This window comes from Rutilus rutilus (genome assembly GCF_951802725.1).
Source record: "Rutilus rutilus genome assembly, chromosome: 19".
Taxonomy (NCBI): domain Eukaryota; kingdom Metazoa; phylum Chordata; class Actinopteri; order Cypriniformes; family Leuciscidae; genus Rutilus; species Rutilus rutilus.
The window spans coordinates 7,353,075-7,376,458 of NC_140232.1; the positions used below are offsets into that span (position 1 = coordinate 7,353,075).

The following is a 23,384-nucleotide window of genomic DNA, read 5'->3' on the forward strand; positions in this document are numbered from 1 at the left end:
GTTACCCTACCAAAAAGAACTGTGCGACAACACTATCTATCCATGCTTCGGTAGCGGTTTTGACTAAAATGTAATACTTGGAGTAATAACAATGGTATCTAATTATTTCAATGGAGGTTCACAAATGGTAGTGATAATGTCATCCAGAACACCTTACAGATTTTTCCAACGTCAGCAGATTCAGTGCTTCAGTGAGCCACTGTATAAAAGGAGAATATTAACAGAATTGCTGACCTGGCAGTGCAGCTGACCCAGGATCAGTCTGTAGAGGATCCAGACCAGGGATCAGAGAATCCGTCCCAACTGCAGACAGAAAAAAAGAAAAGAGACAGATTTGACATTTTACGCAGCAAATAAAAAGGTGAGAGAGGTGGTCTTGGTGATGTCAATTCACTCCATGCATGAAGCAGCACTCTTTAAACCAGATCATTCAAACATATACAGATGCCTGATGAAAACAACGTTTACAACAACTACACAGGCGAAGAGATGAAACCACAGTGGGGTTATAAGAAGAGACAGAAAGGAGTATGTCAGAAATGGGGACGATCCAGGAGTTCCAGGTGTTACTATGAGCTGAACTAAGAAAACAATCACCATTAAAACACCAATGAAGGCCAGTGAGGCAATTCATCAGTTGTCGGGTTATTGGCAATAAAAAAACTAAAACAACAATAAACAGACAAGCGGCTGGTTACCATGACTACAGTCTGCAGGGCTGAAGGGGTCATTCAAGGGAAGGTCAGGGAGGATCAGGGAGGAAGAGGGCTCTGGAGACTTCAAACCCTCAATCAACTTCTCTACTCCATGAGCGAAGAGGAGACAGTGAGGAGAAGGGAAGAGAGAAGAAACAGTGAGGACAGGAGAGAGCAAGGAGAAGGGAAGAGAAGAAACAGAAAGGAAAGAAAAGATGAGGAGAGGAAAGGAGAAGAAATTGGTCAGTGAGGTAGAGAAGAGATGAAAGGAAGAGGGGAGACAAAGAGAAGAATAGACGGTAAAATAGAGAGGAGAATGAGAAGAGGAGAAGGGAACAGAGAAGAAACCGTGAGGAGAGGAGAGAGCAAGGAGAGGAGAGTAAAGAGAGGAGACAGTGAAAGAGAAGAGATACAGTGAGGAGGAGATGAGACAAAGAGGAGAAGAGTACAGAGATAGTGAGGAGGAGAGGAAAGACAGTGAGGAGAGGACCATAAAGAGAGAAGACAAAGAGAAGGGAGACCGTGAGGAGGAAAGGAAACAAAGAAAGGAGAGGAGAACAAAGATAGTGAGGAGGATACATTGAGGAGAGGGGACAGAAGAGAGGAGATTGAGACAGTAAGAAGAGAAGACAGAAGAAAAGAGACAGTGAGGAAAAGATTGAGGGGAGTGAGGGGACAGTAAAGAGAGGAGACAAGTGAGGAGGACAGGGCATGAAAGGAGGAGAGATGACAGTAAAGAAAGAAGAGGAGAATAGAGGCAGTAAGAAGAGGAAAAGAGAAGAGAGTGAGGAAAGTAAAAGAAAGGAACGAGTGAGGGAGAGGAGATTAAATCGGGAGAGAAGAGAGAGAAGACAGTAAGAAGGAGACATGGAAGTGAGGATGAAAAGAGACAGTGAGGAGAGGAGAAGAGAGAGGTAACAGTGAAGAGATTGAGGAGAAGAGACAGTGAGGAGAGGAGAAGAGAGAGGAAACAGTGAGGAGATTGAGGAGAAGAGACAGTGAGGAGGAGAGGAGACTCAGTTATGAGCAGAGAGAGGAAACAGTAAAGACAGGAGAGTATACAGTGTGGAGAGGAGATTTAAGTCAGTGGTGTCCAATCCTGCTCCTGGAGGGACAATGTCCTGTAGAGTTTAGCTCTGACCTGCTCCAAAACACCTGCCTCAAAGTGTTAGTAGAGGTCCTGAAGACCTTCACTATCTCTGCTGTTTCAGGTGTGTTTAATTAGGGTTGGAGCCAAACTCTGCAGGTCTGTCCCTCCAGGAGCAGGACTGAGTCAAGTCAAAAATGTTGCTTATAAGGAAAAAGAACATTTATTAAGACAGTTTAAGCATTAATCATAGATAATCCTGTAGAAAAAAAGAAAGAATGCAAGAGCACAAACTAACTGAAAACCCAACAACATCCTTTTAAAACAAACAACAGAAAGACAATAGAGATTGAGAGTTGTTATGTTCAGCATGGCATACTACTTGCTCCCTTTCTTCAGTATGCAGAATGTATACAGTGCATAGTAATTTCTGAATGCCTGAAATAGCCAAATGATCTACCACATTTGCTAGAACATGCAGTATAAAACAGCACACACTGAAATACTGTACTGGGCTCATGTGGCAGAAAGGTTCTCAGCCCTGTTCCTGGGGCCCGAGCACTGCACATTTTGAACATCTCATTTGTCTGATCAGGGATAGATTCAAAATGTGCAGTTTTGTGGAGTGGGTTACAGTAACAGGATTGCGAACCACTGGTGTATACTACAGTTTAAAACAAACGTATTATTCGTGTTAGACAGACAATCCATACTTCACAGGCTCAGGGTTATAACTCAAGCAGAGCGAAGGTACAGTACTCGACTACCAGACAAGCTATTAGTTAAACTGGCAAACGTTGGTAATGGTGCAACTATCACGGTTTTATTCAACCAGATGCATGCGGATCAGTTGAGAATCGGACTCTTTGTTACAATGCTGGTCTTACTCACAGTCTTTATGATCGAAAGGAGGACTTTGGGATGAGGGTATGGGGAGAGAAGGGGGGAACTCAGGTCACAGAACAGCAGAACGCTCGCTTTCCCCCTTTCACTAAGGCAGAGAGCAAACCATCAACCTTTAAACATAAATGAATCAAGGATGGTCTTCAAATCTTAGAGAACACCACTCCTCCTCTGAGTAAACAGACTCAACAAGGGTGTTGTGAACGGTTGCCAGGGCATAGCTACATAGTTTCTTGGGCATTCTGAGTGGCTTTTAATCATATTGTTACGCAATTGCTAAGGTTTTTCCGAGATGATTACTTACAGGACTCGATTGGTCCCTAGATACGGCTACTGACTATTGTTGGGGAAAAGTGTGTGTCAGATCTCCATGGAGCTACGGTACACATGATTGCCAATTTCATGACCTTGTATCCTTCAGCTCTCAAAAGGTTTACCTGTGCCTTAAATTTACCCAGCATGATCTGGTGTGTGTCATCAGATTCAGAGGATTACCAGACTGTGCTTATGTAAGACTTTCAAGCGTTAATCCATCCTCTGTGCTTTCTGCTGAGAATCATCGCTTCACTTTTACATACAAATTCTAACACTAAAAATCAAAAAGATAAAATAACATTTAAAAGAATATCTATGCACATATACACTGCCATTATATACAGTGTAGCAGAATATGTTGTTTAAATATAATTGTCTTTTTTGGTTAAATGGCAATGTGAGATGCATGGCACTTTTCACAAAATGAGAACCTGAAATTTTTAAACCAAATACATCAATGATAAATTAATACTAAATAACAGTAACACTCGAACGCTTCACAAAAAGGCCATGAAACAGTGTACCATATTTGTGGAGAGTGGTATATATTTACTTAAGGCTTTTATTATTTTTCATTATTATTTTACTATAAACATTGAACAACCCACCACAAACATATAACCCATCAAACCTCACTGATTCTTGCGAAATCTCAAATTTGCTTGCATGATACGAGAACAAACCTCATTGGTTCTCATGCATCAAGCAAGCACATCTGAGCTTCCATTTAACATATTTGATGAGTTTGTGTGTGGATCAATGTTTTTATGTTAATGAATGCCTAAATTAAAACTGTTCATCATATAAAGTGATTGTGTGTCTTCAGAAGACTGATTAAACCATTCAGTTCATATGGATTACTTTTATAATGTTTTTGAATCTTTAAAGTTTAGCTGGAATGGACTGGAGAAATCACTCAGGTTTTATTAAAAATATCTTCATTTGTGTTTCAAAGAAAAGTCTCATGGGTTTGGAAAGACTTGAGGGCGAGAATGATGACAGAATACTCTTTTTTTTTTCTTTTTTTTTTTTGGAGGGTGAACCCTTTAAGTCTATTACCATGTGACAGATAAGAGTGTTCTAAGAAGTTGCTAGGGCATTGCTAATCAGTCGCTTACAGACACATTTTTAGAAGAGCCCAGGCCCCAAGTCTCTATGGCCGCGTTTACACTTGACATTAACATGTGACCTGTATCCAGATGTTGTCCACATACACATTGAAAAGACAAGTGTAAATGCACTTCTGATCGGAATGTTATCCGATCAGCGTGCCCAGGTTCGGAGGTAGTCCAGGACGCATTGTGATCGGATCTCAGTGTAATGTAAACGCAATCCAGCCATCGTGTCTGCATTCACAGGAGGACGTCACACAAACCCCCCCCAATGCCATTATTCCCCCTCCTCTCTCCGGAACTGAGAGCTGTGTGGTTTTGCGATACAGTCGAGTGCGAAGTACATCGCAAATATTCTGAAATGTTTGCTTTCGCCCCAGAACCATTCATTTTCTGTAAAGAACGCGCATTTTCCCCACCACAGCTGGCAATGTTCTCGGATGCGTTTCTCTGTACCGTTTTCATTACGGCATCTATCCACATTGTTAGTACTTGCAGCCTCTTCATCCTCCTCATTTTGCGAGATTTGTAAAATGTCCTGACTGAAAACTGTTTTTAAAAGAAAACCCACCACTTTGCACCGGAGCCATCCTTTTTTTTTTTTTTTTTTATACGAGATCCGATCTGTTATCCAGATACAGAAGCCACTTGATATGGACAGGTGTAAACACACCATGTCCTGATTGGCTTATGATCCGATCTGCTTGATCGAAACACGGTGATCGTATGTTAATGCCAAGTGTAAACGCAGCCTATGATATTCTGGTCTTTGGATATGGCTCGGGTTCCTCCTCCTATGCAAGTCTATGGGATTTTGATAGTTTTACCGTCAACTAGGAGAAAGCTGTAAGACTGATCACTTTAGTAAAACAAATAACACACCTCTCCTCAATAAGCCAGAATCTTTCAAATATCATTCATGTATGTAGCACAAACGGCGGTTCAGGATGAGTTACAGTACTCAAAGTTTGTCTAAATCCCTAACCCTAAATTGAAGGAATAGTGAAAAAGTCTCACAAAAAGTTTCACTACAAAGAGAAACTACACCTTTTTAAAGGTCTTAATCACCCAATAACAATCTTGATCAGAATTTACCCTTTAATTGATTACTGACAAGGGTCCGCAATGTTTCCAAGAACCCAGGTGGAAAAAGAGTGCCGTATCTGTCTTTATCTCTATAAATAGGAAGAGGAAAGGCTTATCACAAGGCTGCTAGCAGGTGAAATGCACGCTACTTTATTTCTGGAAGGCTAGAAGAGGTCAAGAACATTTAATGCCATTTTAAAGTCTCTCAAAAGACTTTGAAAGTGAATCAACATTCACAACCCATTTGACTTCAGCAACGTGGCATGTTTCTGGGTGAAACAGGATATGCAACACAAAAATGTAGGGTGGGACTTGATCCATTGGGAATAACAAGGATTGTGAAAAACTGGCATTCCATTTCCAGAGTTTGCAGTAAATTGTGGAGGACTATCCCCCATCCCGAAAATCTGGCAGCACCCATTGGTTGAATCTGTTCCAGGTTCAGTAGAAGTTAACAGCATTTGTGGCATCACATTGCTTTGAAAGTGGAAAACAAACTACTTTTGCAATGCAGTTCTGTCTTAAGCATTAACAGACTCCCAGCAAGCACTGGGACAGACAGAGAGAGTGATAAACAGACTGTACCTCCTCCCTGGAGAAAGCCTTTATTGGAAGACACAGACTGCAACCCAGGAATCAGATTTTCAGGACAGGATCTCTCTGCCATCTTAGCTGGAAACACAGACACAAGTATTACTTAAGTCTCTCTGTAGAGGTTTGCTTAAATAAAGTGTGCAGAATACTAACTAAAATAAATATTGTGCTAAAATTACTTTGAGTACTTGATTTCAAACGAAAACATTGGATTTACCATCCAATTTGGCAAAATCCTTGTTAAGCAGCTCTTCTGCTGTGAGTTTGGAGAAGTTGTCATCGCCAAAAGGGTTCCAGGACGCTGAGGCTCCAGCTGAGGGTCCCGAAGCCTCCCCTGACTGATAAACACTCTGCTGTGATGAACATGGAGAACCAGAGGGAGTGGTGCTAGCTGACCTACAGTCAAAAAACACAATGCAAACTTTAAAAAGTTCCACTTCAAGGTTTTTTGCACCAAAACTCATAATTTGGTTTTGATGTCAATTTTTCTCTCTTATAATTAAAAAGGTTGCTTTTGCTACTGTACCTTTAAGGTGGTTATGCCATAACCATGACTAATTCTAAGACATTGGTCTGTCTGGGGAGCATCACTTATAAATATATAAAACAGCAGTATGCTACATTGTTCTCACATGATCTCAGCATGTTGCATGAGTGAAAATAAAAACTATTTGCATTTTCAATTCGATTTTGTGTAAAAAGACCATTACACATCAAGCCGACGGTCGGCTGATGTAGGGCTGTTGTTGAGCATCTGGTGGCACAGTTTTTTGCAGTGTGTTCTGGCACTAGTAACCCCATCTGAGCCTTTTCGGCCAACTGAGTGTGTTGAATTGCAGTCAAAAACATTGGTGAGAGATAAATCTGATTGGTTTTAAACCTTTAGCAATCAAAAAATAATCAATCCTGCTGAAAAAAAATATTAAACAGCTTAACCCTCTGGTGCTGTTTGGTCGTTATTGACCTTGGTAAAGGTTTTGGCACTTGCTATTTGAACACACACACACACACACAAAAATCATGGACATGATTAGAAAAGGTTATATGGTCCTGAAAAAAATAGTCACACTTGTACTGTTCGCGGTCAAAAATGACTGCTAGTGTCAATGTAGTGCTTACTCCAATACAATCTTTATCTTTACCCAATGCTGGACAATGTAAAGGTTAAAACTGAAGTTTGATAAAGTATTTTCTTGATTTACTTGGACTTATTAAGGCTGGCCTCTGCAGCAGCAGCTTGAAGCAGTTGAGTGGACTTGCTCACAGGAACTCCGAATATGGTGCTGTGTGTGACATCACTCAGAATTCGTCTGTGGCCTCCCTTTGGGGCGGTCTTAGGAGAAGAGGGTGGAGTCAAAGATCCGACTTTATGCATCCCACGACTTCCAGCGATGGACTTTTACAGAAAGAAAGGTATAAAGACAAAGTAACATTAAAGCCTGTGGAAGCTTAAGAATATTTTTAAGGGAATTTAATTTCTGAAATTGCAAATGAGTCATTTCTATCTTTGAAAGGTACAGAAAGAGAGCTTTTAAAAAAAGACAAATCTGATATCTCACTGATTTGTTGAAAAAAGTTGATGAAAATGATTTCTATGAAATGAGAAAATGCCAAAGGTTCACCTTTGAAAGGTTAAATGTCTGTTGTTAGATGAATGGGACATTTATTCACCCTCATGTCATTCCAAATCCGTATGATTATTACTTTTTGTCCATAATGGAAGTGGATATGGAATTGGGCTATTGTGCTCACCTGAAGAATGATTCAGGCTCTATTTTTCAGCTCTTTGGAAGCCATAGGAACAGAAAGATTTTATTCATTGAAAATCTTCTAAAAATCTTTTGCCATTGCCCTCAAATCTTTGTGCCAAACTTAGCTAAGTTGCGACCAATATACAAACACAAATTAAACTTAAGAATAGAGCAGAGGGCTATTCCCTCAATCACATTTTTAAATGTGAAACATTTAAAACTGAATTTTGGTATTTAAAATACTTTCACTTTATGTGAATATTCTGCTAAACTTCTCCTTTCATGTTTTAGAAAAGAACAACAAATGAGATGTGTTTGGAATGACATGAGAGTTAGTTAACAAAGATGAACTTCAGATGTGTCATGACAAAGATATAGATTTTAGTCAGGGTAGCGCCATATATGATTTTTGACAGAAATTAAAACGAGGCTGTCAGGGATAGACGTGCTGTTTTCAGTGGATTGTACTGTTGAGCTGTGCCCTGTCAGTCCAGCTGACAAAACCGTTTCCGTGAAATATTTAATTAAATAAATATGTAAATATGACAAGTAAAGTCAAGTCAAGTCTCCATTTATATAACGCTTTTTATAATACGGATTGTTTCAAAGCAGGAAATTAATGCAACAATTGATTGTTTTGGCTTTACAGCAGCTCTAGAAGAAAGTCATTGTGAATATTTGATTGATTAATTTCCGTTGTAAAAATCATTAGTTATAAACTTATCAACTGAAAAGTGTTTGCAGTGTCTCAAAACGAATCGGTTCAAAGTAAACACTGATCCACACGAACATCATCTCTGCATCTGCTCTGAGTTTGGGTCGTTTTAAGGTACTTTAAGAACACAACATGCGCCAACCATCTTTCCATACATGTAAGTTCTTATAAACAAAGGAGAGTTTTTTTCAGTTTCCCTGCGATTTCGTCAAAATAAAAGCTTGAAATTAAGTCATATAAGACATCATAATTTTACAGCAGATATAAAATTAAAATACTATATTCTTTCTTAAATACTTGTTTTTTTTTATTTTACAGTTAAACATTACAATAGTAATATTTATTATTTGTTTTTTATTTATTTAGTAGTAATAGTAGTTATGGAAGCTTGTTTCCACCACAGAATAAATCAATTTAAAAAATAATTGCAATTTTTTCCTCTCACCATTCTGACTTTATAAATCGCAATTCTGACTTTTCTTTCTCTCAAATGTGAGATATAAACTCGCACTGCGAGTTATAAAGTCCAATTCTGAAGTCAGTGAGTATTTTTTTTCCTCAGAATTGGGCTTTATAACTCGCAATTGCGAGTTTACATCTCGCATTTGAGAAAAGAAAAAAAAAGTCGCAATTACCTTTTTTCTTTTTTATTCTGTGGCGGACACAAGCTTCCATAACTACAAAAAAAAAAAGTAGATTTAAAAAAAAAAAAATAATAATAATAATAATAATAATAATAATAATAATAATAATATATATATTATATATATATATATATATATATATATATATATATATATATATATATATATATATATATATATATATAGTACTATTGTAATGTTTAACTGTAAAATATATAATATACAAGTATTTAAGAACAAATATAGTATTTGAATTGTATATCAGCTGTAAAATTAAAGGAGTAAAATTATTATTATTATCAATCCTGCAGCCCTAGTTGAGTTTACAAATTACATTTGATTTAGGACCTTTATTCGGTGCATGCCATTGTAAAGACTATAAGTCTATATCTCACAGCTTCATTTTCATCTAAATAAAATTCAGTAAGACGACGGCCCTGACTAAGGTCTATTATATAGAACGACTCCACTTGTGTTGTACATGACACCTAGCCCTGCAGGTATAATTATACAGTAACTGTCAACACATACTGATTTTATGACAATGTATGCAAGTTTTGCAAGTTTTAAGGTGCATGGCAAGTCAACAAGCGGAGGATAAAGGCTCTAGAAAGTAAAGAGAATCACTCTAACAGAACAGACACAGATGTTGGGAGGGTTACCCTCTGCACTGGGTCCACTTCAGAGTCAGCGGATGGCGCTGAGGTGGTTTTAGGTGGAGGAGGGGTGGAGGCATGAGCTGAAGGGGGTGGAGGTGCCATAGCTTTGGTTTTAGGTTGGGCCGAGATATCACCATCTACGTTATTACTATGTGAACACTCTGCAGGCGGAGCTGGGGCCGTTGCTTTGCTTTTTGTCTGTGCGGTTGCTGATAATGTCGGTTTGAGGTTGGTTTGAGGGTGGTGTATGGGTGGAGGGGGAGCCCTATTCTTAGGTTTAGAGTGTGTAGAAACAGGGGTGGAGGATGATGCAACCGTTTGTGCAGGTATGGCGCTCGTCTGCGTTGAGTGATGCTGCTAAAATAGGAGGTAGGTGCAACAATTGACATCACATTTCTTCTTTTTGCAAATGTAAAAATTCAAATCCACGACGTAGCGTTTCAGAGATGATCATTCTTAAGTTCACATGAAACCAAAATCACAACCTGTTTTACTTCCATAATGTGACATATTTATGAGGAAAATAGGGTATTCGATGAGGGGAAAAATGCAAGGTAGGACTTAATTTGATCCATCTGGATTTGATTAGCTTATGAAAAGAGCGTTTGCAGAGGATAAAGTTCACAGTAAGACATAAATGTGTAGTAAGAAACTAAATATGGTCAATTCTGATTTCATGTTGACTTTGAATTATATTATTTTTAAGATTATATCCACTTTTTTTGTAGCAGTTACCTGTTGTTGAGCAGTAAAGAAGGCTGTATTTTGCTGCTGTACAAACAGTTGTGTGTGCTGGGGTGTGGTCTGCGGTGGAGAGGGCGTGGCCTGTATTGGAATAGGAGTGGCTTGTTGCTGAGCGACAGGAACCTGTGATTGGGCAAGAGAAACAGGCTGGGAAGCCATGTTAACACCTGTGAACAAATAGAAAAACACAAATTAAAAATTAAAAAACAAAACACAAAACCACAATATTCACAATGTAATTTAATTTGATATTTCGAGTATTAAAAAAAAAAAAAAAAAAAAAATCTGTCTCTATTCAATCTACTTTAGTTCTAATCCACAGCAAGGTATACATATTAAGTCAGCTTATTCCCCCCCAAACAACAACAAAACAATTATCTACTTGAAGTCCTGAAGAAACTCACTGTTATTATTTATTAATCAGCATTTTTTTGTAATACTACACAGTATTTTAATCAGGAAGTTATGGTCAACAGGTTAATGTGTTTACATGACATATCCCAAATATACATACATCATACAAAGTGTTTATGTAATAAGAAATTACGATTAATACAGGTATAAGCCACGTGTTTTTATTCAGATTTCCAATAACCAGATGTTCACTTAAATTACCAATGTAAAGTTTGGGGTTGGTCTTTTTTTGTCTTTGTCTTATGGTCACCAAAGCATGAATTTGATCAAAAATACAGAAAAAAACTGTAATATTGTGAAAGTTTTCTATTTTTCAGGATTCTTTGATAAATCGAAAGTTGAAAAGAATAGCATTTATTTGAAGCATTCTTATTTTTGGTAACATTAATGTCTTTACTGCTGTTTTTGTATGTTAAAAATACATACATGTTCTGTGTGGTAGCAATTTTGTTACTTTGTGCAGCATTTGCATTTTCAGCTATAATAAATTACTTGATAAAAATGAAACGTCATCCTAAATGAAGACAGACCCAGATAATCTGGTGCTAAAACATTTCAGGAGGATAACAATACGTCAGTATATTCATGATCAATGAACTGTGTAGCACTTTAATTAGCATTGACCAGAAATAAGAAGTGAAATGTCAGCTCAGTAGGATTCAGTGTGTCAGGAGTTCAATAGAGAGGTTTTAAAAGCTCTCTCTAATAACACACTGATTGAACCAGTGGGAATACTAGAGTCGGGTGTGTCAGCCAAAGACGCATGCCGGTCAATACAACAGGTGAAGTGTCGTCAGGGGACGAGAGTAAAAGTGAAAAAAAAAAAGAGCGAGCACGAAGAGATGAAGGAGTGTAGCCACACAAACGGGTTTGTTCTGGTGGTGATGCATAGATAGTGTTTGATTTTGGATGAAGGAGCAAAAAATAAACACTCACTGATTGGCTGGCTGGGTCCTGCAGGTGCATTGGCTCTTTTGCGAGGGGTGAGTGCTGGTTGGATGGGCAGGATGCCTGCGATTGGTTGAGCTTGGCCAGCCTTGGGACGTTGCCGTGGCGCAATGGACGTTTCAAGAGTGGGGATTGGATCAGTGAGCCTGAATGACAAAAAAAAAAGTTCAAGTCAAGTCAGAACTACCACTATATACAGTAAGAATGCTGCAGGGATGACGTCAAAACGACTAATCGAGATTTTCCAGTGGGTTTTTATAATGGGGTTTTTCAGTTTATGAGTAAAATAAGATCTGTGTGAAACATACCATGACTATCCTTGAACGTTTTGTTCTACAATGTAAACTGCACACACCCATATCGGAAACGTGCATTTTGAAAACTTTATGCTAATAAAAAAATTTACGCTGTAGAACAAAACTATTTGTCAAGTTATGTTTACCAAAAACCTTATTTCACATCATCCCTGCACCACTATATGCATCCCAAAAAAAAAAAAAAAAAAAAAAAAAACACATCATAATTTAACAACATTTGTGACCACACAGATAAATGAAAGTCTCACCTGGCTTTGTTTTGACTCTTCTTGGCCACGGCTTCGCTGGCTCTGATTGGCTCTGGGAGTTTTGCAGGAATGGGTGAATTCTAGTGGAATGAGAGAAATTTTATAATTACCATCACATTGTTATGTTGTATATGATTGTCTTTAGTCAACATGAAACATTTGCAACTCATTTTATTTCTGAGATTTCTCGAATTCAACACAAAAAAACATGCTGAGTGGAATTTAGGACTTCTACTTATTACCAATATGGAGTGAGTTTGTAGGTAGCCGAAACAGAAAGGTGTTCTTTAATTGTGGTTATAAAACCAAAACTAAAACTGTAAAAAATGGTAAAGCTGAAATAAAATATAAATATTAGATAAACTAAAAATGCTGTCTTGGCAAATAACTGAAATAACTTACTAAAATTACTAAATCTGAAATAAAAAAATAAAGCTAAACAGATAAACAAATAAAGCATGTAACAAAATTACCAAACATTAAACTAAAAATAAAAGCTCATTCAAACTATTAATAAATATTATAATAGTATATAAATAATACTAAAATAACTCTGAATAAGATGTGCCAATTAATTGTGCATGAAGACCAGTAACATAATAAAGTAAATGTGTTTTTTTTATAGAATAAGTTAATCATTAATTTAACTTATGAAGTTATTTATGTAGTGTCAATTGTCTCACTCCATAAGTGTCATGTTGTTGGCACAAACACAAATGTGTAATAAAGGCATGTTCATTAGCAATGATATATTTATTTGTAGACGCAGTCTGAGTCAGGGAAACCTCACTGGATAGGCAATCAGGGTGATTTCCCTACCCTAAAAACCTGTTTACTTTACAGGGAGATTTCCCATGTGCTAAAAGGATTAGTTCAGGTTAGGATTAAAATTTCCTTATAATTTACTCACCCCCACGTCATCCAAGATGTTCATGTCTTTCTTTCTTCAGTCGAAAAGAAATGAAGGTTTTTGAGGAAAAGATTACAGGATTTTTCTCCAAATAGTGGCCTTCAAAGGGAACCAACAGGTTGAAGGTCCAAATTGCAGTTTCAGTGCAGCTTCAAAGCCTCTACACGATCCCAGCCGAGGGAAAAAGGGTCTTAGCCAAACCATCTGTCATTTTCTAAATAAAAATGAACATTTATATACTTTTTTTTTGCAGGAAGTATCAACCTACTGTTTACAAAGCGAACGTGCAAAGACTAAAGGCATTTACAATTTAAAATAAAATAGGTAAAACAACGATTTATATTGATGGGAGTTTTTCACCCTAGCCTACCTTTTGAACCAGAACATGTGTGACATTTCAACGTAATTATGAAATTGCAGAGCTAGCGCAAGATGAGCATTTGTGGTAAAAAAGGTATATAAATGTAAAAACATTTTTTAAAGAAAATGACAGATGGTTTGGCTAGATAAGACTCTTTTTCCTCAGCTGGGATCGTGTAGAGCCCTTTGAAGCTGCATTGAAACTGCAATTTGGACCTTCAAACTGTTGTACCCCATTGAAGTCACTGTATGGAGAAACATCCTGGAATGTTTTCCTCAAAAAACCTTCATTTCTTTTCGACTGAAGAAAGTAAGACATGAACATCTTGGATGATGTGGGGGTGAGTAAATCATCAGGAAATGTTTATTCTGAAGTGAAATAAACCTTTAATAACAAAAATATGACTTATATCAGACTAACTTTACAGAGAAAATTATTTTATTTTATTTTTTCAAAAAGGCTTTTTGTAGCAGCAACATTGAAAAAACTGTTTGTTGGAGGTCATTCCTATTGAACTCTAAACAACACTTTGCGGTGCCAAAGTTAATATGTCTTTGATCATGACTCAATGCTTCCATTATGCTATCAATACCGCTCAGAGTGGGAGGGACCACTGGATCTGGGCCAAATGGCAGCAACAAGCGACATTCCACTTCCTCTGCCGTTACGTGCAAGCACTTACTATAACTACTGAAAGGGATGGGCATGAATTAAACATGGATTAAGAAGAATGTGTTGGAAAAGAGAACAAAAACCATGAGTGTGGCAGGAAAATAGGTGAGAAGATCAGGGCAAATGCACATGGTAGTTTGTCTAGCTATAGCACAGGAAGAAGGAAGAGAGATCTTAAGTCATTCGTCACAGTCTGAATGAGCAGGTCTTACGTCGATATTCTGTACTGGACATTCTTTCCGTGCCAGTTTAAAGGCGAAATATGACACCTGGTAGATATCTGGCCTGACATCAGGGTCTGGCTCCAGCATGTAACCTGTTGGGAAAATAAAACAAATCAAAAAAAAAAAAGTCTACAGGTAAAAATCCGGGGTTTTTTTTGTTACAAAAAAAATAAAAAAATAATTGTTACAATTTTTTTTTACTTTTTTTTCTCTTTGTGTTATATGAAGGTCACATTGAAGCGTTGATCATTGTAGCCAATCACAGACATATATTGAGCACATGAACACACAGTGGCCAATCAGAGGTGTTTAAGAATCCAACATGCTCAAAATGCTAGAGGGAAATACTGGTATCATCACATTTTTTAAATTTCAGTACCGACTTCTTTTGACAACACTATTTAATTGTGTGCATTTAGGACACACACATAAAATATTATCTATGAAACTTGCATGAAGTGTCAAAATCTTCAAGATAATTTTTAATAAAAAAAAAATCTAATCAGATAACGGATCAACAGCGAAACTTACGGATGAGACAGTGCATGTCGTGCGAGTAGCGGGAGTTGTCTGGGATGGTGAAGCTGCCGTCACAGATGGCCACCTGACTCTCTCCAAACGGCAATGTGAAATAACACAACTTATACAACAAGCAGCCCAAAGCCTGAGGACACAAACATACTAACGTCACTGTGTTTCTGAATACTAAAAAAAAAAAAAAAAAAAACTGCACTACACTGTTGTTGTAGATAACAGAATTATTCTCTAACAGTCTTCACCTATTTAACGTACCCATATATCTGCTTTAGTAGTGATAACTTTGCCCCCATAAAGATTCACCATTTCTGGGGCCCGGTATGATAGAGTAGTGTACCTTAAACACACACACAGAGTGAAAGATTTAATTGATGTAAACAAGTAAAACTGTGGTGTGCCATATAAACAAAGAAACTGACGCTCACTTCTTGATTTCTTCTTCTACAGCCGCTACACCTTCTGTTTGTGGATTCTGGGAGCGGTTAATGGCACTGCCAAAATCACACAACACATAATGACCTCTGTCATGCAGCAAAATGTTCTCCACCTAAAACAGACACAGAGAGAGGAGACACATGAGGTTCTGCCTTTGTTTTGGAAAAGCTTAACTGAAGCAGTACTCAAAAAAGATCACAAATGAGCTCTAAAACAGGAAAAAATGTAACGTCTCACTTCAGGTCTTTTTGCTGTGAAATCTTACTAATTTTTATTAAGTAAATCTAAGAATAACTTTTATATTGTTAGTAATATTTCAAGATGAACATTTTCTAGACTGAATCAACTGACTTTTACTTGATTATCCATACATAATTTTTTAGAAAAATCATTTAAATATGTGAGAAATAAACGTTTTGCCCCCGACAATAAAAACTACAGTTTTGATCATAAAACTAAGCATTAAAATATCATCATACGAAGACATAATATTGGGGGATATGGTGACAACAGATATTTATATGCATTTCATGTTATAAAGCTCTCACTGATTTACATTACAATCAAAGAAACCTTTCTTTTTGGCCTTATAAATATCAGCAAATGGCATATTTTTGCTTAGTTTGGGCCTCTAAATAAAACTGAGGGTTTTTTCCTCGAGTGTGAGCTCCATATTCTCACTATGTCATACTATATGAGCCATAAAAGCCTGATGTATCAAATATTATACTCTCAACAAAAAACACATGTGCATATATATGCAAAGACACACGTGCATAAGTCTAAAGGTTCAATAAACCTGTTCCATTCCAAAAAAATCATATTTTGTATGTCAGGCTTTACAGGGTTAAAGCAATATTCACATTTGAGTCATCAAAACATCACATCATGTTGGAATCAATGGCAACATCTTTTTGAAGCTTGACAAACACTAGTTTCTGTATGTTTTAATTGTATGGAAAAGAGCAGCTAAAAAATACTGAACACTTATTTTGTGTTTCATAAGAAATTCATATGGGTTTGGAACAAAATGGAGGTGATTAAATGATGACAGAATTTTCATTTTTGGGTGAACTACTTCTTGAAGAAATAAACAGAATAATAAATGTCTGGAGAGAGTTCATACTTTGAGGTCCCGGTGGATGATGGGAGTTTTGCACTGGTGTAGTCGAGTGACAGCTTCACATGTGTCACAGAAGATCTGCAGCACCTCTGGCTCACTGAATCCAGTCTGTAAGCGCTGGTTCATCAGGTTCACAACCTGCCCACCTGGATCATCACACCAACACAAGTGTTGCATAGTAAGTCTAGAACACTAAAGGTAGTGGGAAAAAGTGTCTGCATCCCAATTTGAAAGAGATCTTGAGAGAGGAACACACACTGACCTCTACAGAAGTCCATCAGTATGAGAACTTCCCAAACATCTCCCGATCCCACTGCTGTGATGTTGGAGTCCAGGAAACCAACAATGTTTTTGTTACCCACAAGGTCCCTCTGTTCAACAAGATCAGCACATTTAGAGAGCAAAAAATAATAATTGTAAATAGCTTTACATGACATCAGCAGGAAAAATCTCATAAAGAAATGTCTGGGTATACAGTGGATATAAAACGTCTTCACACCCCTTTTAAAATAGCTGTTTTTTTTTTTGACGAAATGAAACAAAGATAAACCATATCAGAACCTTTGCACCTTTAAATGTAAAAAAAAAAAAAAAAAAACCCTAAGCAATGCCACTGAATGCTAAAGTTGATGTTTCATTAACTCTTTGTGGCCCATGGCTCTTGTAATAGCATGCAACCAAGATGTCAGAAAAATCTTACAAGAAGAGCTGAGATTTATTTGGAGTTAATCAGAGTCATTTCAGGTTAAGACAGGTGTGTACCATTTCAAATGAGTGTGTGCGTAGGATGGCCATACTAGAAATCTTTTTTTTGGTCCAATGAGAAAAACAGCTTATAAATCATACTAAATTATGTTTTTTGAAAATGTAAACATGCAGAAAGTTTTCTGTGATGGGTAGGTTTAGGGTTAGTGTATAGAACATACTGTTTGTACAATATAAAAATCATTATGTCTAAGGAAAGTCCCCATAAAACATGGAAACCCAAAGTGTTACGGTGTGTGAGCATATATGCATGCATGTAAATATAAATAATTAAATCAATTCTCTCTCTCTCGCTCTCTCTGTCTATTATAGATTTATATTTTAAATATGTTTACATCTGTGTGTACATACAAACATAAACATTTATATCTACAAATTTGAAATGTCCTTTGGAGAGTGGATGTCACACTACATTAACACTAAGCGACTATTTACAATATTAAATGGAAAGATTCCCAAATCACCCTTAATTTTTTGACTTAACTCATTTAATCACTAAACTCTTTCAATAAAAAATGCTATTTGCTCTCTGTGTAAAAGCAGTTTATTTGCTGTAAAAAAATAAATACATTTTTATTTTTATAAAAATTCCCGAAATTAATATTGACAGAAGGTTTGACAGAATTACTGAACAGTGTCTGAATTGTGAAAGCTCGCTTTGTTTTCCGACCATTTGCTAAAAGCTCAGACAATGGGCCTTTGAGGCGACTAAGTCAATGCTAGTTTTTAAATGGAATAGCTTAGCTGGTCAATGTCCTTTCAAATCAACTCATTCATTCACAAACTTGAAATGCCCTCAGTTAGTCGTCTATTTAGGAGTGCACTGTGAGCAGCTGCTCATTTTGAAACAGCAAGACACTTTGTGAAGCTAAAACAGTGCTGACATTTTCCTCCCTGTCTATTTAGTAGAGCTCACAGTGAAGAACACTGGATTTCCATTCGGAACTCAGTCCCAGAGGACACGAATGACCTTTACTGGGACTGAACTGTTCTCAGCGCTGTATTTACTGCACTACATGCAAACTGAGGAACAGCAGACCTCAAATCCTTTTAAGATTGTGCATGGCTCAGTTTTGAAGGTCTAATCGTAATGATATTAAAAGGATAAATCAAAAATAGGACAAAATGGTGATGGGGGATGGGAATCTACAGAAAACATCTGTTTGGATGTTTGTAAGGAATAGGGTACCCAAAAAGGACATAACAATGACGTCTGAATGCATCTGAAGCCATGCAATACCTTTGTGTCAGCAATAGATTGAAATTTAAGTCCTAATGTACAAGATAATAATGTACAGCAGGTCAGTTATCGCAAAATAACCCGTAAAGGGTATTAGTGAAATACTCAAGTTTAATTTTCAATACAATCGATCATTTAAAAGCAAGATGGCACCAGTTGTGTTGGTATGAATGAAGAGAAAGCGAATCAGCGGTATGACTTAAGAGTATAAATATACAGATTTTTTTAGTTATACTGCTTCCAATTGGTGGAATTTGACAAAAATGTATGTGAGTGTCCTCAGAATGTCCTGTTATTTTTTCTTTTTTTAAGTTCACTATTTTTAACTCTCTAGGTAAAAACAAATTACTTATTTTAGAAGTGTCTTTCCATTTCGCATGACATTTGCTATAGGGGTTGCACAGACTCGTGGACTTTAATGCTCTGCCAAGACGCTTTAAGCTTGACGCAGACTAGTCGCTGATCAGGCCATATAGAGAGCCCAACAGGATTAGAAATCTATGAAGTCCCCTTTTACACTCCATTTCCAGCACTTAAAATGCTAAATAAATGCATACTCCGAGAGCACTCCACAAGACTATACTTCTTATATTTCTTAGTAACTAAACCCACAGCTTTACTATTAGTAGAGAGACTCTGCTAGGTATAAATAATTCACACGCAATCACTTTTGCAATCACAAATGCATTCATTTAATTGTAATTTTTACTGTTCTACTTTATCTGTTTATGACATAGAACAAGTAGAAATCTGTGAGAAATATAACGACCCAAAGACAAAATAACTCGTTATAAAAATAAGCTGTTATGAGCAATAGCCTTGTGGGCAGCGCTGTGTCATATTCCATAGCTGTGCACAAGGCAACCCGTGTTCAGGCTTATTTGTTCATTAATGACATCATCAGCGACTAGCCAACGTCGACTCGACTTTAATCACATAAATGTTGACTTAAAAAAATCTGAAGGCGTTCAACCCTGACAATCCCTGCTGACACAAAATAAATAAACAAATATGTACAAATCAAAGCTAGTTTGTCTGCTTTCTTTTTTTTTGCAAACAAATGCTAATTAAATTTTCGGCTGTAACCCATACTGGCTATATACCCACTGAACAGAGTCACATCTGCATGAAATTTGGTAGGCGTCAATAACAGGACATTCTGCAGACAGATATTAGTTTTTGTCAAATTCCACCAATAGGGAACAGTATAACTAACATATCTGTACATTGAAATTCACAAATATAATGTTTCTGTTATGGCATATCTGGAAATTGTGGTCATTATTTCCCCATTTTCAAAGAGCCTGGACCCTGATAACTGCTGCCTGTGGTGAAATGCAATTGACATTCATTCGTTTGGCAGATGTTTAAAAAAGCAACTTTGGGTATACATTTGATCAGTATGTTTGTGTCTTTAGTGTCATGCTGTCTCAGTTGAGCTGCAGGAACATTACAAAAATGTGTAAGGCATGTAAAGAACCATGTAAGGCAATGTCTCACCATAATCTGAATCTCCCTGTTGCATACTTCAAGGTCATGTTCATTGTTCACATACATTCTCTTCAGCGCACAGCGGACGCCCTGATGAGTCCTCACCAGAAATACGATAGCAAAACCACCTGTGGAAAGAAAACCAACAGCCTGAAAATCTTTAAACACAGGACAGTCGAGCTACTGAGAGCTCACATGCAGAAACGCAAATCAATCTCATTTGTAATTCAACAAATGTAACACAGCATCACAAGGAACACTGGCAACCTTTGTCCAGGGAAATAAGGAGGTATTGAACACGGTTTCCCTTTTGCATTCAGAGCGACTGTCAGTGGACACGGTGTATAACCACATTACTGATAGGTTAACCTCATTTTAATTATATTATGTCTGACAGTAAGAGAAAGTACTCCCAAAAAAACCTTTGGTGGATCACAATAACTAATGCTCATACTTGGGATTAATGATTTAAAGTTCAAGAAATAACTCATCACGGACCGTTTGTGCTAGGAATGTGACCTCAAATTTTATGACTCTTTATATTGAGACAATATTGAGACATGTGCTATTACTTTAAATCCGTTTCAGTTTCGCTTGCACGGTTCACTTCACTGCTGTTTGGATGTTTCAGAGTTACTACTTATTTAGGGGCTGTTTACATGACACCGTTTTCAACTATAAACGGGAAACGTTCTATGCGTTTTGGTCGTTCATTTACGTGGGAATGGCATTTTGGGGGCCTGAAAACTTTTGAAAACGTATTTCAAAGTGCACGTTTTTGAAAACGATACCATTATCGTCTCCGTCTAAACTACAAAAAGTGAAAACGCTGACATCATGCGCATGCATGTTTACGTGTTCAGTGTATAGGCGCGTAGTGTTTCTTTGCCAACTACTGGTCGGGCAGCAGAATAAAGCGTTTTTAGGCTTTTGCTTGACAAAGTTTTCCTCTGAAAAACACAAAGGAAAAACTTTTCTGTTTTTAGTACATTGTTGTCATGTAAACGTACCCTTAGACAACTTGTTTCATTAGTAATTGAACAATAGGAAATTATATGAATAATAAGCTCAAAATAAATATCAGATTGAATCAGAACCTAGAAACTGCAGAGCAACATTAAAAACACCAAGTTATGGCCCATTTGCAGTTCTACTGATTAGTTTACATACCCCCTTGCAGAATATTCAAGATACTTATATATATAGCGTTATTTTTGAGTATTGTCCTGAATAAGCTGTTTTACATAACCGATGTTTACATGTAAACCACAACAAGACAGAATAATTGACACAAATTAACTAGTTTTAAAGTTTACATACCCTTGAATCTTAATACTGTTTGTTGTTATCTGGATGATCAACAGCTGTTTTTCTGTTTTGTGATAGTTATTCACAAGTCCCTTGTTTGTCCTGAGCAGTTAAACTAAGATCCATCTTTTCACACTCAGGACACTTGAGGAATTCATACACAACTGTTAAAAAACGGTTCAAGCATTCACTGGTGCTCAAGACGGCAACATGATAATATTGTTTTTCATTTAGCACTGTCCTTCAGAATCTACCTAAGATGTTTCATTTTGTTTGAGAGGTAGGATTTCCAATCTTGTAGAGAAACGTGAGAGCTGAAATGTATTAGACACAAACCGGATGATGTAGCCTAAAACCTGAGATCTTGTTGCAACTCACAGCAAAACCTTTTATATTTTTTTTGCATGTATTTTTAGCTGTCCATTTAGTTGTGCAGACATTGAATATGGAAACAATATGGCTGACTTTGCGAGGTTTCTCATAAAAAAAGAAAGAAGCAGATACGATCAATGCTGCTGTTAAGACCAAGGTTGCTGTTAAGAACTCAGTTAAGAGTTCTACCTGTCATTTTATAAAAAAAGACTAGCATATCCTTTAAACTGACTCCGCCCACAGGATGTTCTGATTGGCTGTGGGTTTTGATTGATCTCGCAGTCACGTCGCGTCTAATGTGGACAGACAAATGATTTGTTGCTGGAATCTTATCGCATCGCGTCTGGTTAGGACACAGTGCAAGGTTGAACTGGTTGGTCTACTGGATGTCTGCCTGCAGGCTGATCAGTCAAGTAAAATATTACCAACAGAATAGCAATGCAACAATGTCACTTTTAACATCTGACATCAGTTACATTGTGGCAACAAATCCAGGAATCTCACTTTCTTGACTGTCGCAGCATAAATAGTTACGCTGACACGGCAAAAGTATGGTCATCAGATTATGCTGTTAGCTGGGATGAAGCAACATGAGGTCCAACAAAAATAAAATAAAATGTCACAAATGTCAGTCCAACTGAACAAGAGGAGCTCTGTCCAGAAACCTGCAACTGTCAAAGGCATAGTGAGAGTAACAATGAACTTTATTGTCTGAAAATTTGATACAATTAGTCACAAAGCACATAAAAGTCTCATGTTTTCAGAATTTAGATTTTCAGAAAGGCCATGAATAGTCTGTGTGCATGACCGTACCCCACCACTGAAGTTCTGGACCTCTGCATTTTTATATATAGTAAAAGTTGTGAAATTGGCAAATAATAACTATACTTTGCATCTGCAAAGATATTGTACAGTGCCAAGATTCAGATGTTTCATCTGAGCTGATTAGCGCTCAACAACGTCAAAATGGCTAATCAAAGAAGTGGCGCTCCAGATTTAACGGTAAAAGAGTGAGATGTAAGATTAATATTTGAAGCATGATTTGCAATAGAATTGTAATAAAGGAATGACAGTAATATTCAGGGATGCCTACTCAACTTTTGTCAAATGTTGCTGTTTTGCATTGAAAAAATATATAATTTAAGTGATTTATGTAATATAATCTCTAACTGTCAATGTATGTGACAAGACAATTAACACTGACGGAGCCGTTTTCAGCATATTAGTCATCAGTGTTGGGGCAAGTTACTTTTAAAAGTAATGCGTTACAATATTGCTTTACTCCTTTTAAAAGTAACTGCTGTAACTACTTGGTTTACTTTTTATGAAAAGTTATGCATTACGTTACTTTTGCATGACTTTTTCTCAGCTGGGCTGGGCTTGCTTGTTCGTTTTTAATAACAAAAAATGAAGAAAAAAAACCCGTATATTTTTGGGTAAAAAAAACTTTTTACACCAAAAGTGAAGTGAATAGCCTCAGGTTGAAGCCGGAAATGTAAATTGACGTCTTTAAAGAGAGAGCAGCTAAAAAATAAAAAAATAAAAAAAAATTCAGCTGTGCTGCCATTCTAGAATAGGACGCAGGAGAAGAAAGTTCCACACTCTTACTTCAGCAAAAAAATAAAATAATTTCCACAAATGTGCTGTTTATCTGAAGTCATTTTTGCTTATTCATATGGTTGAACTGGATCATTAAAGGTCAGCTGCAAAGACA

General features: G+C 37.0%; 1 protein-coding gene across 7 annotated transcripts in view; it reads right to left on the reverse strand.

Annotated features, from left to right (window-relative positions):
- The window catches only part of aak1a (AP2 associated kinase 1a), a 62,611-nt gene that overhangs the window by 21,085 nt on the left and 18,142 nt on the right, over positions 1 to 23,384 (reverse strand). For 4 of the 7 annotated variants that reach the window (XM_084390330.1, XM_084390329.1, XM_084390327.1 and 1 more), the window contains exons 2-16: positions 20,000 to 20,118; positions 16,757 to 16,865; positions 16,498 to 16,640; positions 15,362 to 15,483; positions 15,192 to 15,273; positions 14,931 to 15,063; positions 14,388 to 14,491; positions 12,233 to 12,312; positions 11,656 to 11,813; positions 10,297 to 10,472; positions 6,995 to 7,188; positions 6,010 to 6,188; positions 5,784 to 5,870; positions 699 to 800; positions 235 to 303 (exon numbers count right to left, since the gene is read on the reverse strand). In XM_084390330.1, the coding sequence (XP_084246456.1) occupies positions 235 to 303; positions 699 to 800; positions 5,784 to 5,870; positions 6,010 to 6,188; positions 6,995 to 7,188; positions 10,297 to 10,472; positions 11,656 to 11,813; positions 12,233 to 12,312; positions 14,388 to 14,491; positions 14,931 to 15,063; positions 15,192 to 15,273; positions 15,362 to 15,483; positions 16,498 to 16,640; positions 16,757 to 16,865; positions 20,000 to 20,118 (1,857 nt within the window). The remainder of the gene's footprint in view (positions 1 to 234; positions 304 to 698; positions 801 to 5,783; positions 5,871 to 6,009; positions 6,189 to 6,994; positions 7,189 to 10,296; positions 10,473 to 11,655; positions 11,814 to 12,232; positions 12,313 to 14,387; positions 14,492 to 14,930; positions 15,064 to 15,191; positions 15,274 to 15,361; positions 15,484 to 16,497; positions 16,641 to 16,756; positions 16,866 to 19,999; positions 20,119 to 23,384) is intronic. The other 3 variants (XM_084390331.1, XM_084390328.1, XM_084390333.1) reach the window with 1 other exon arrangement.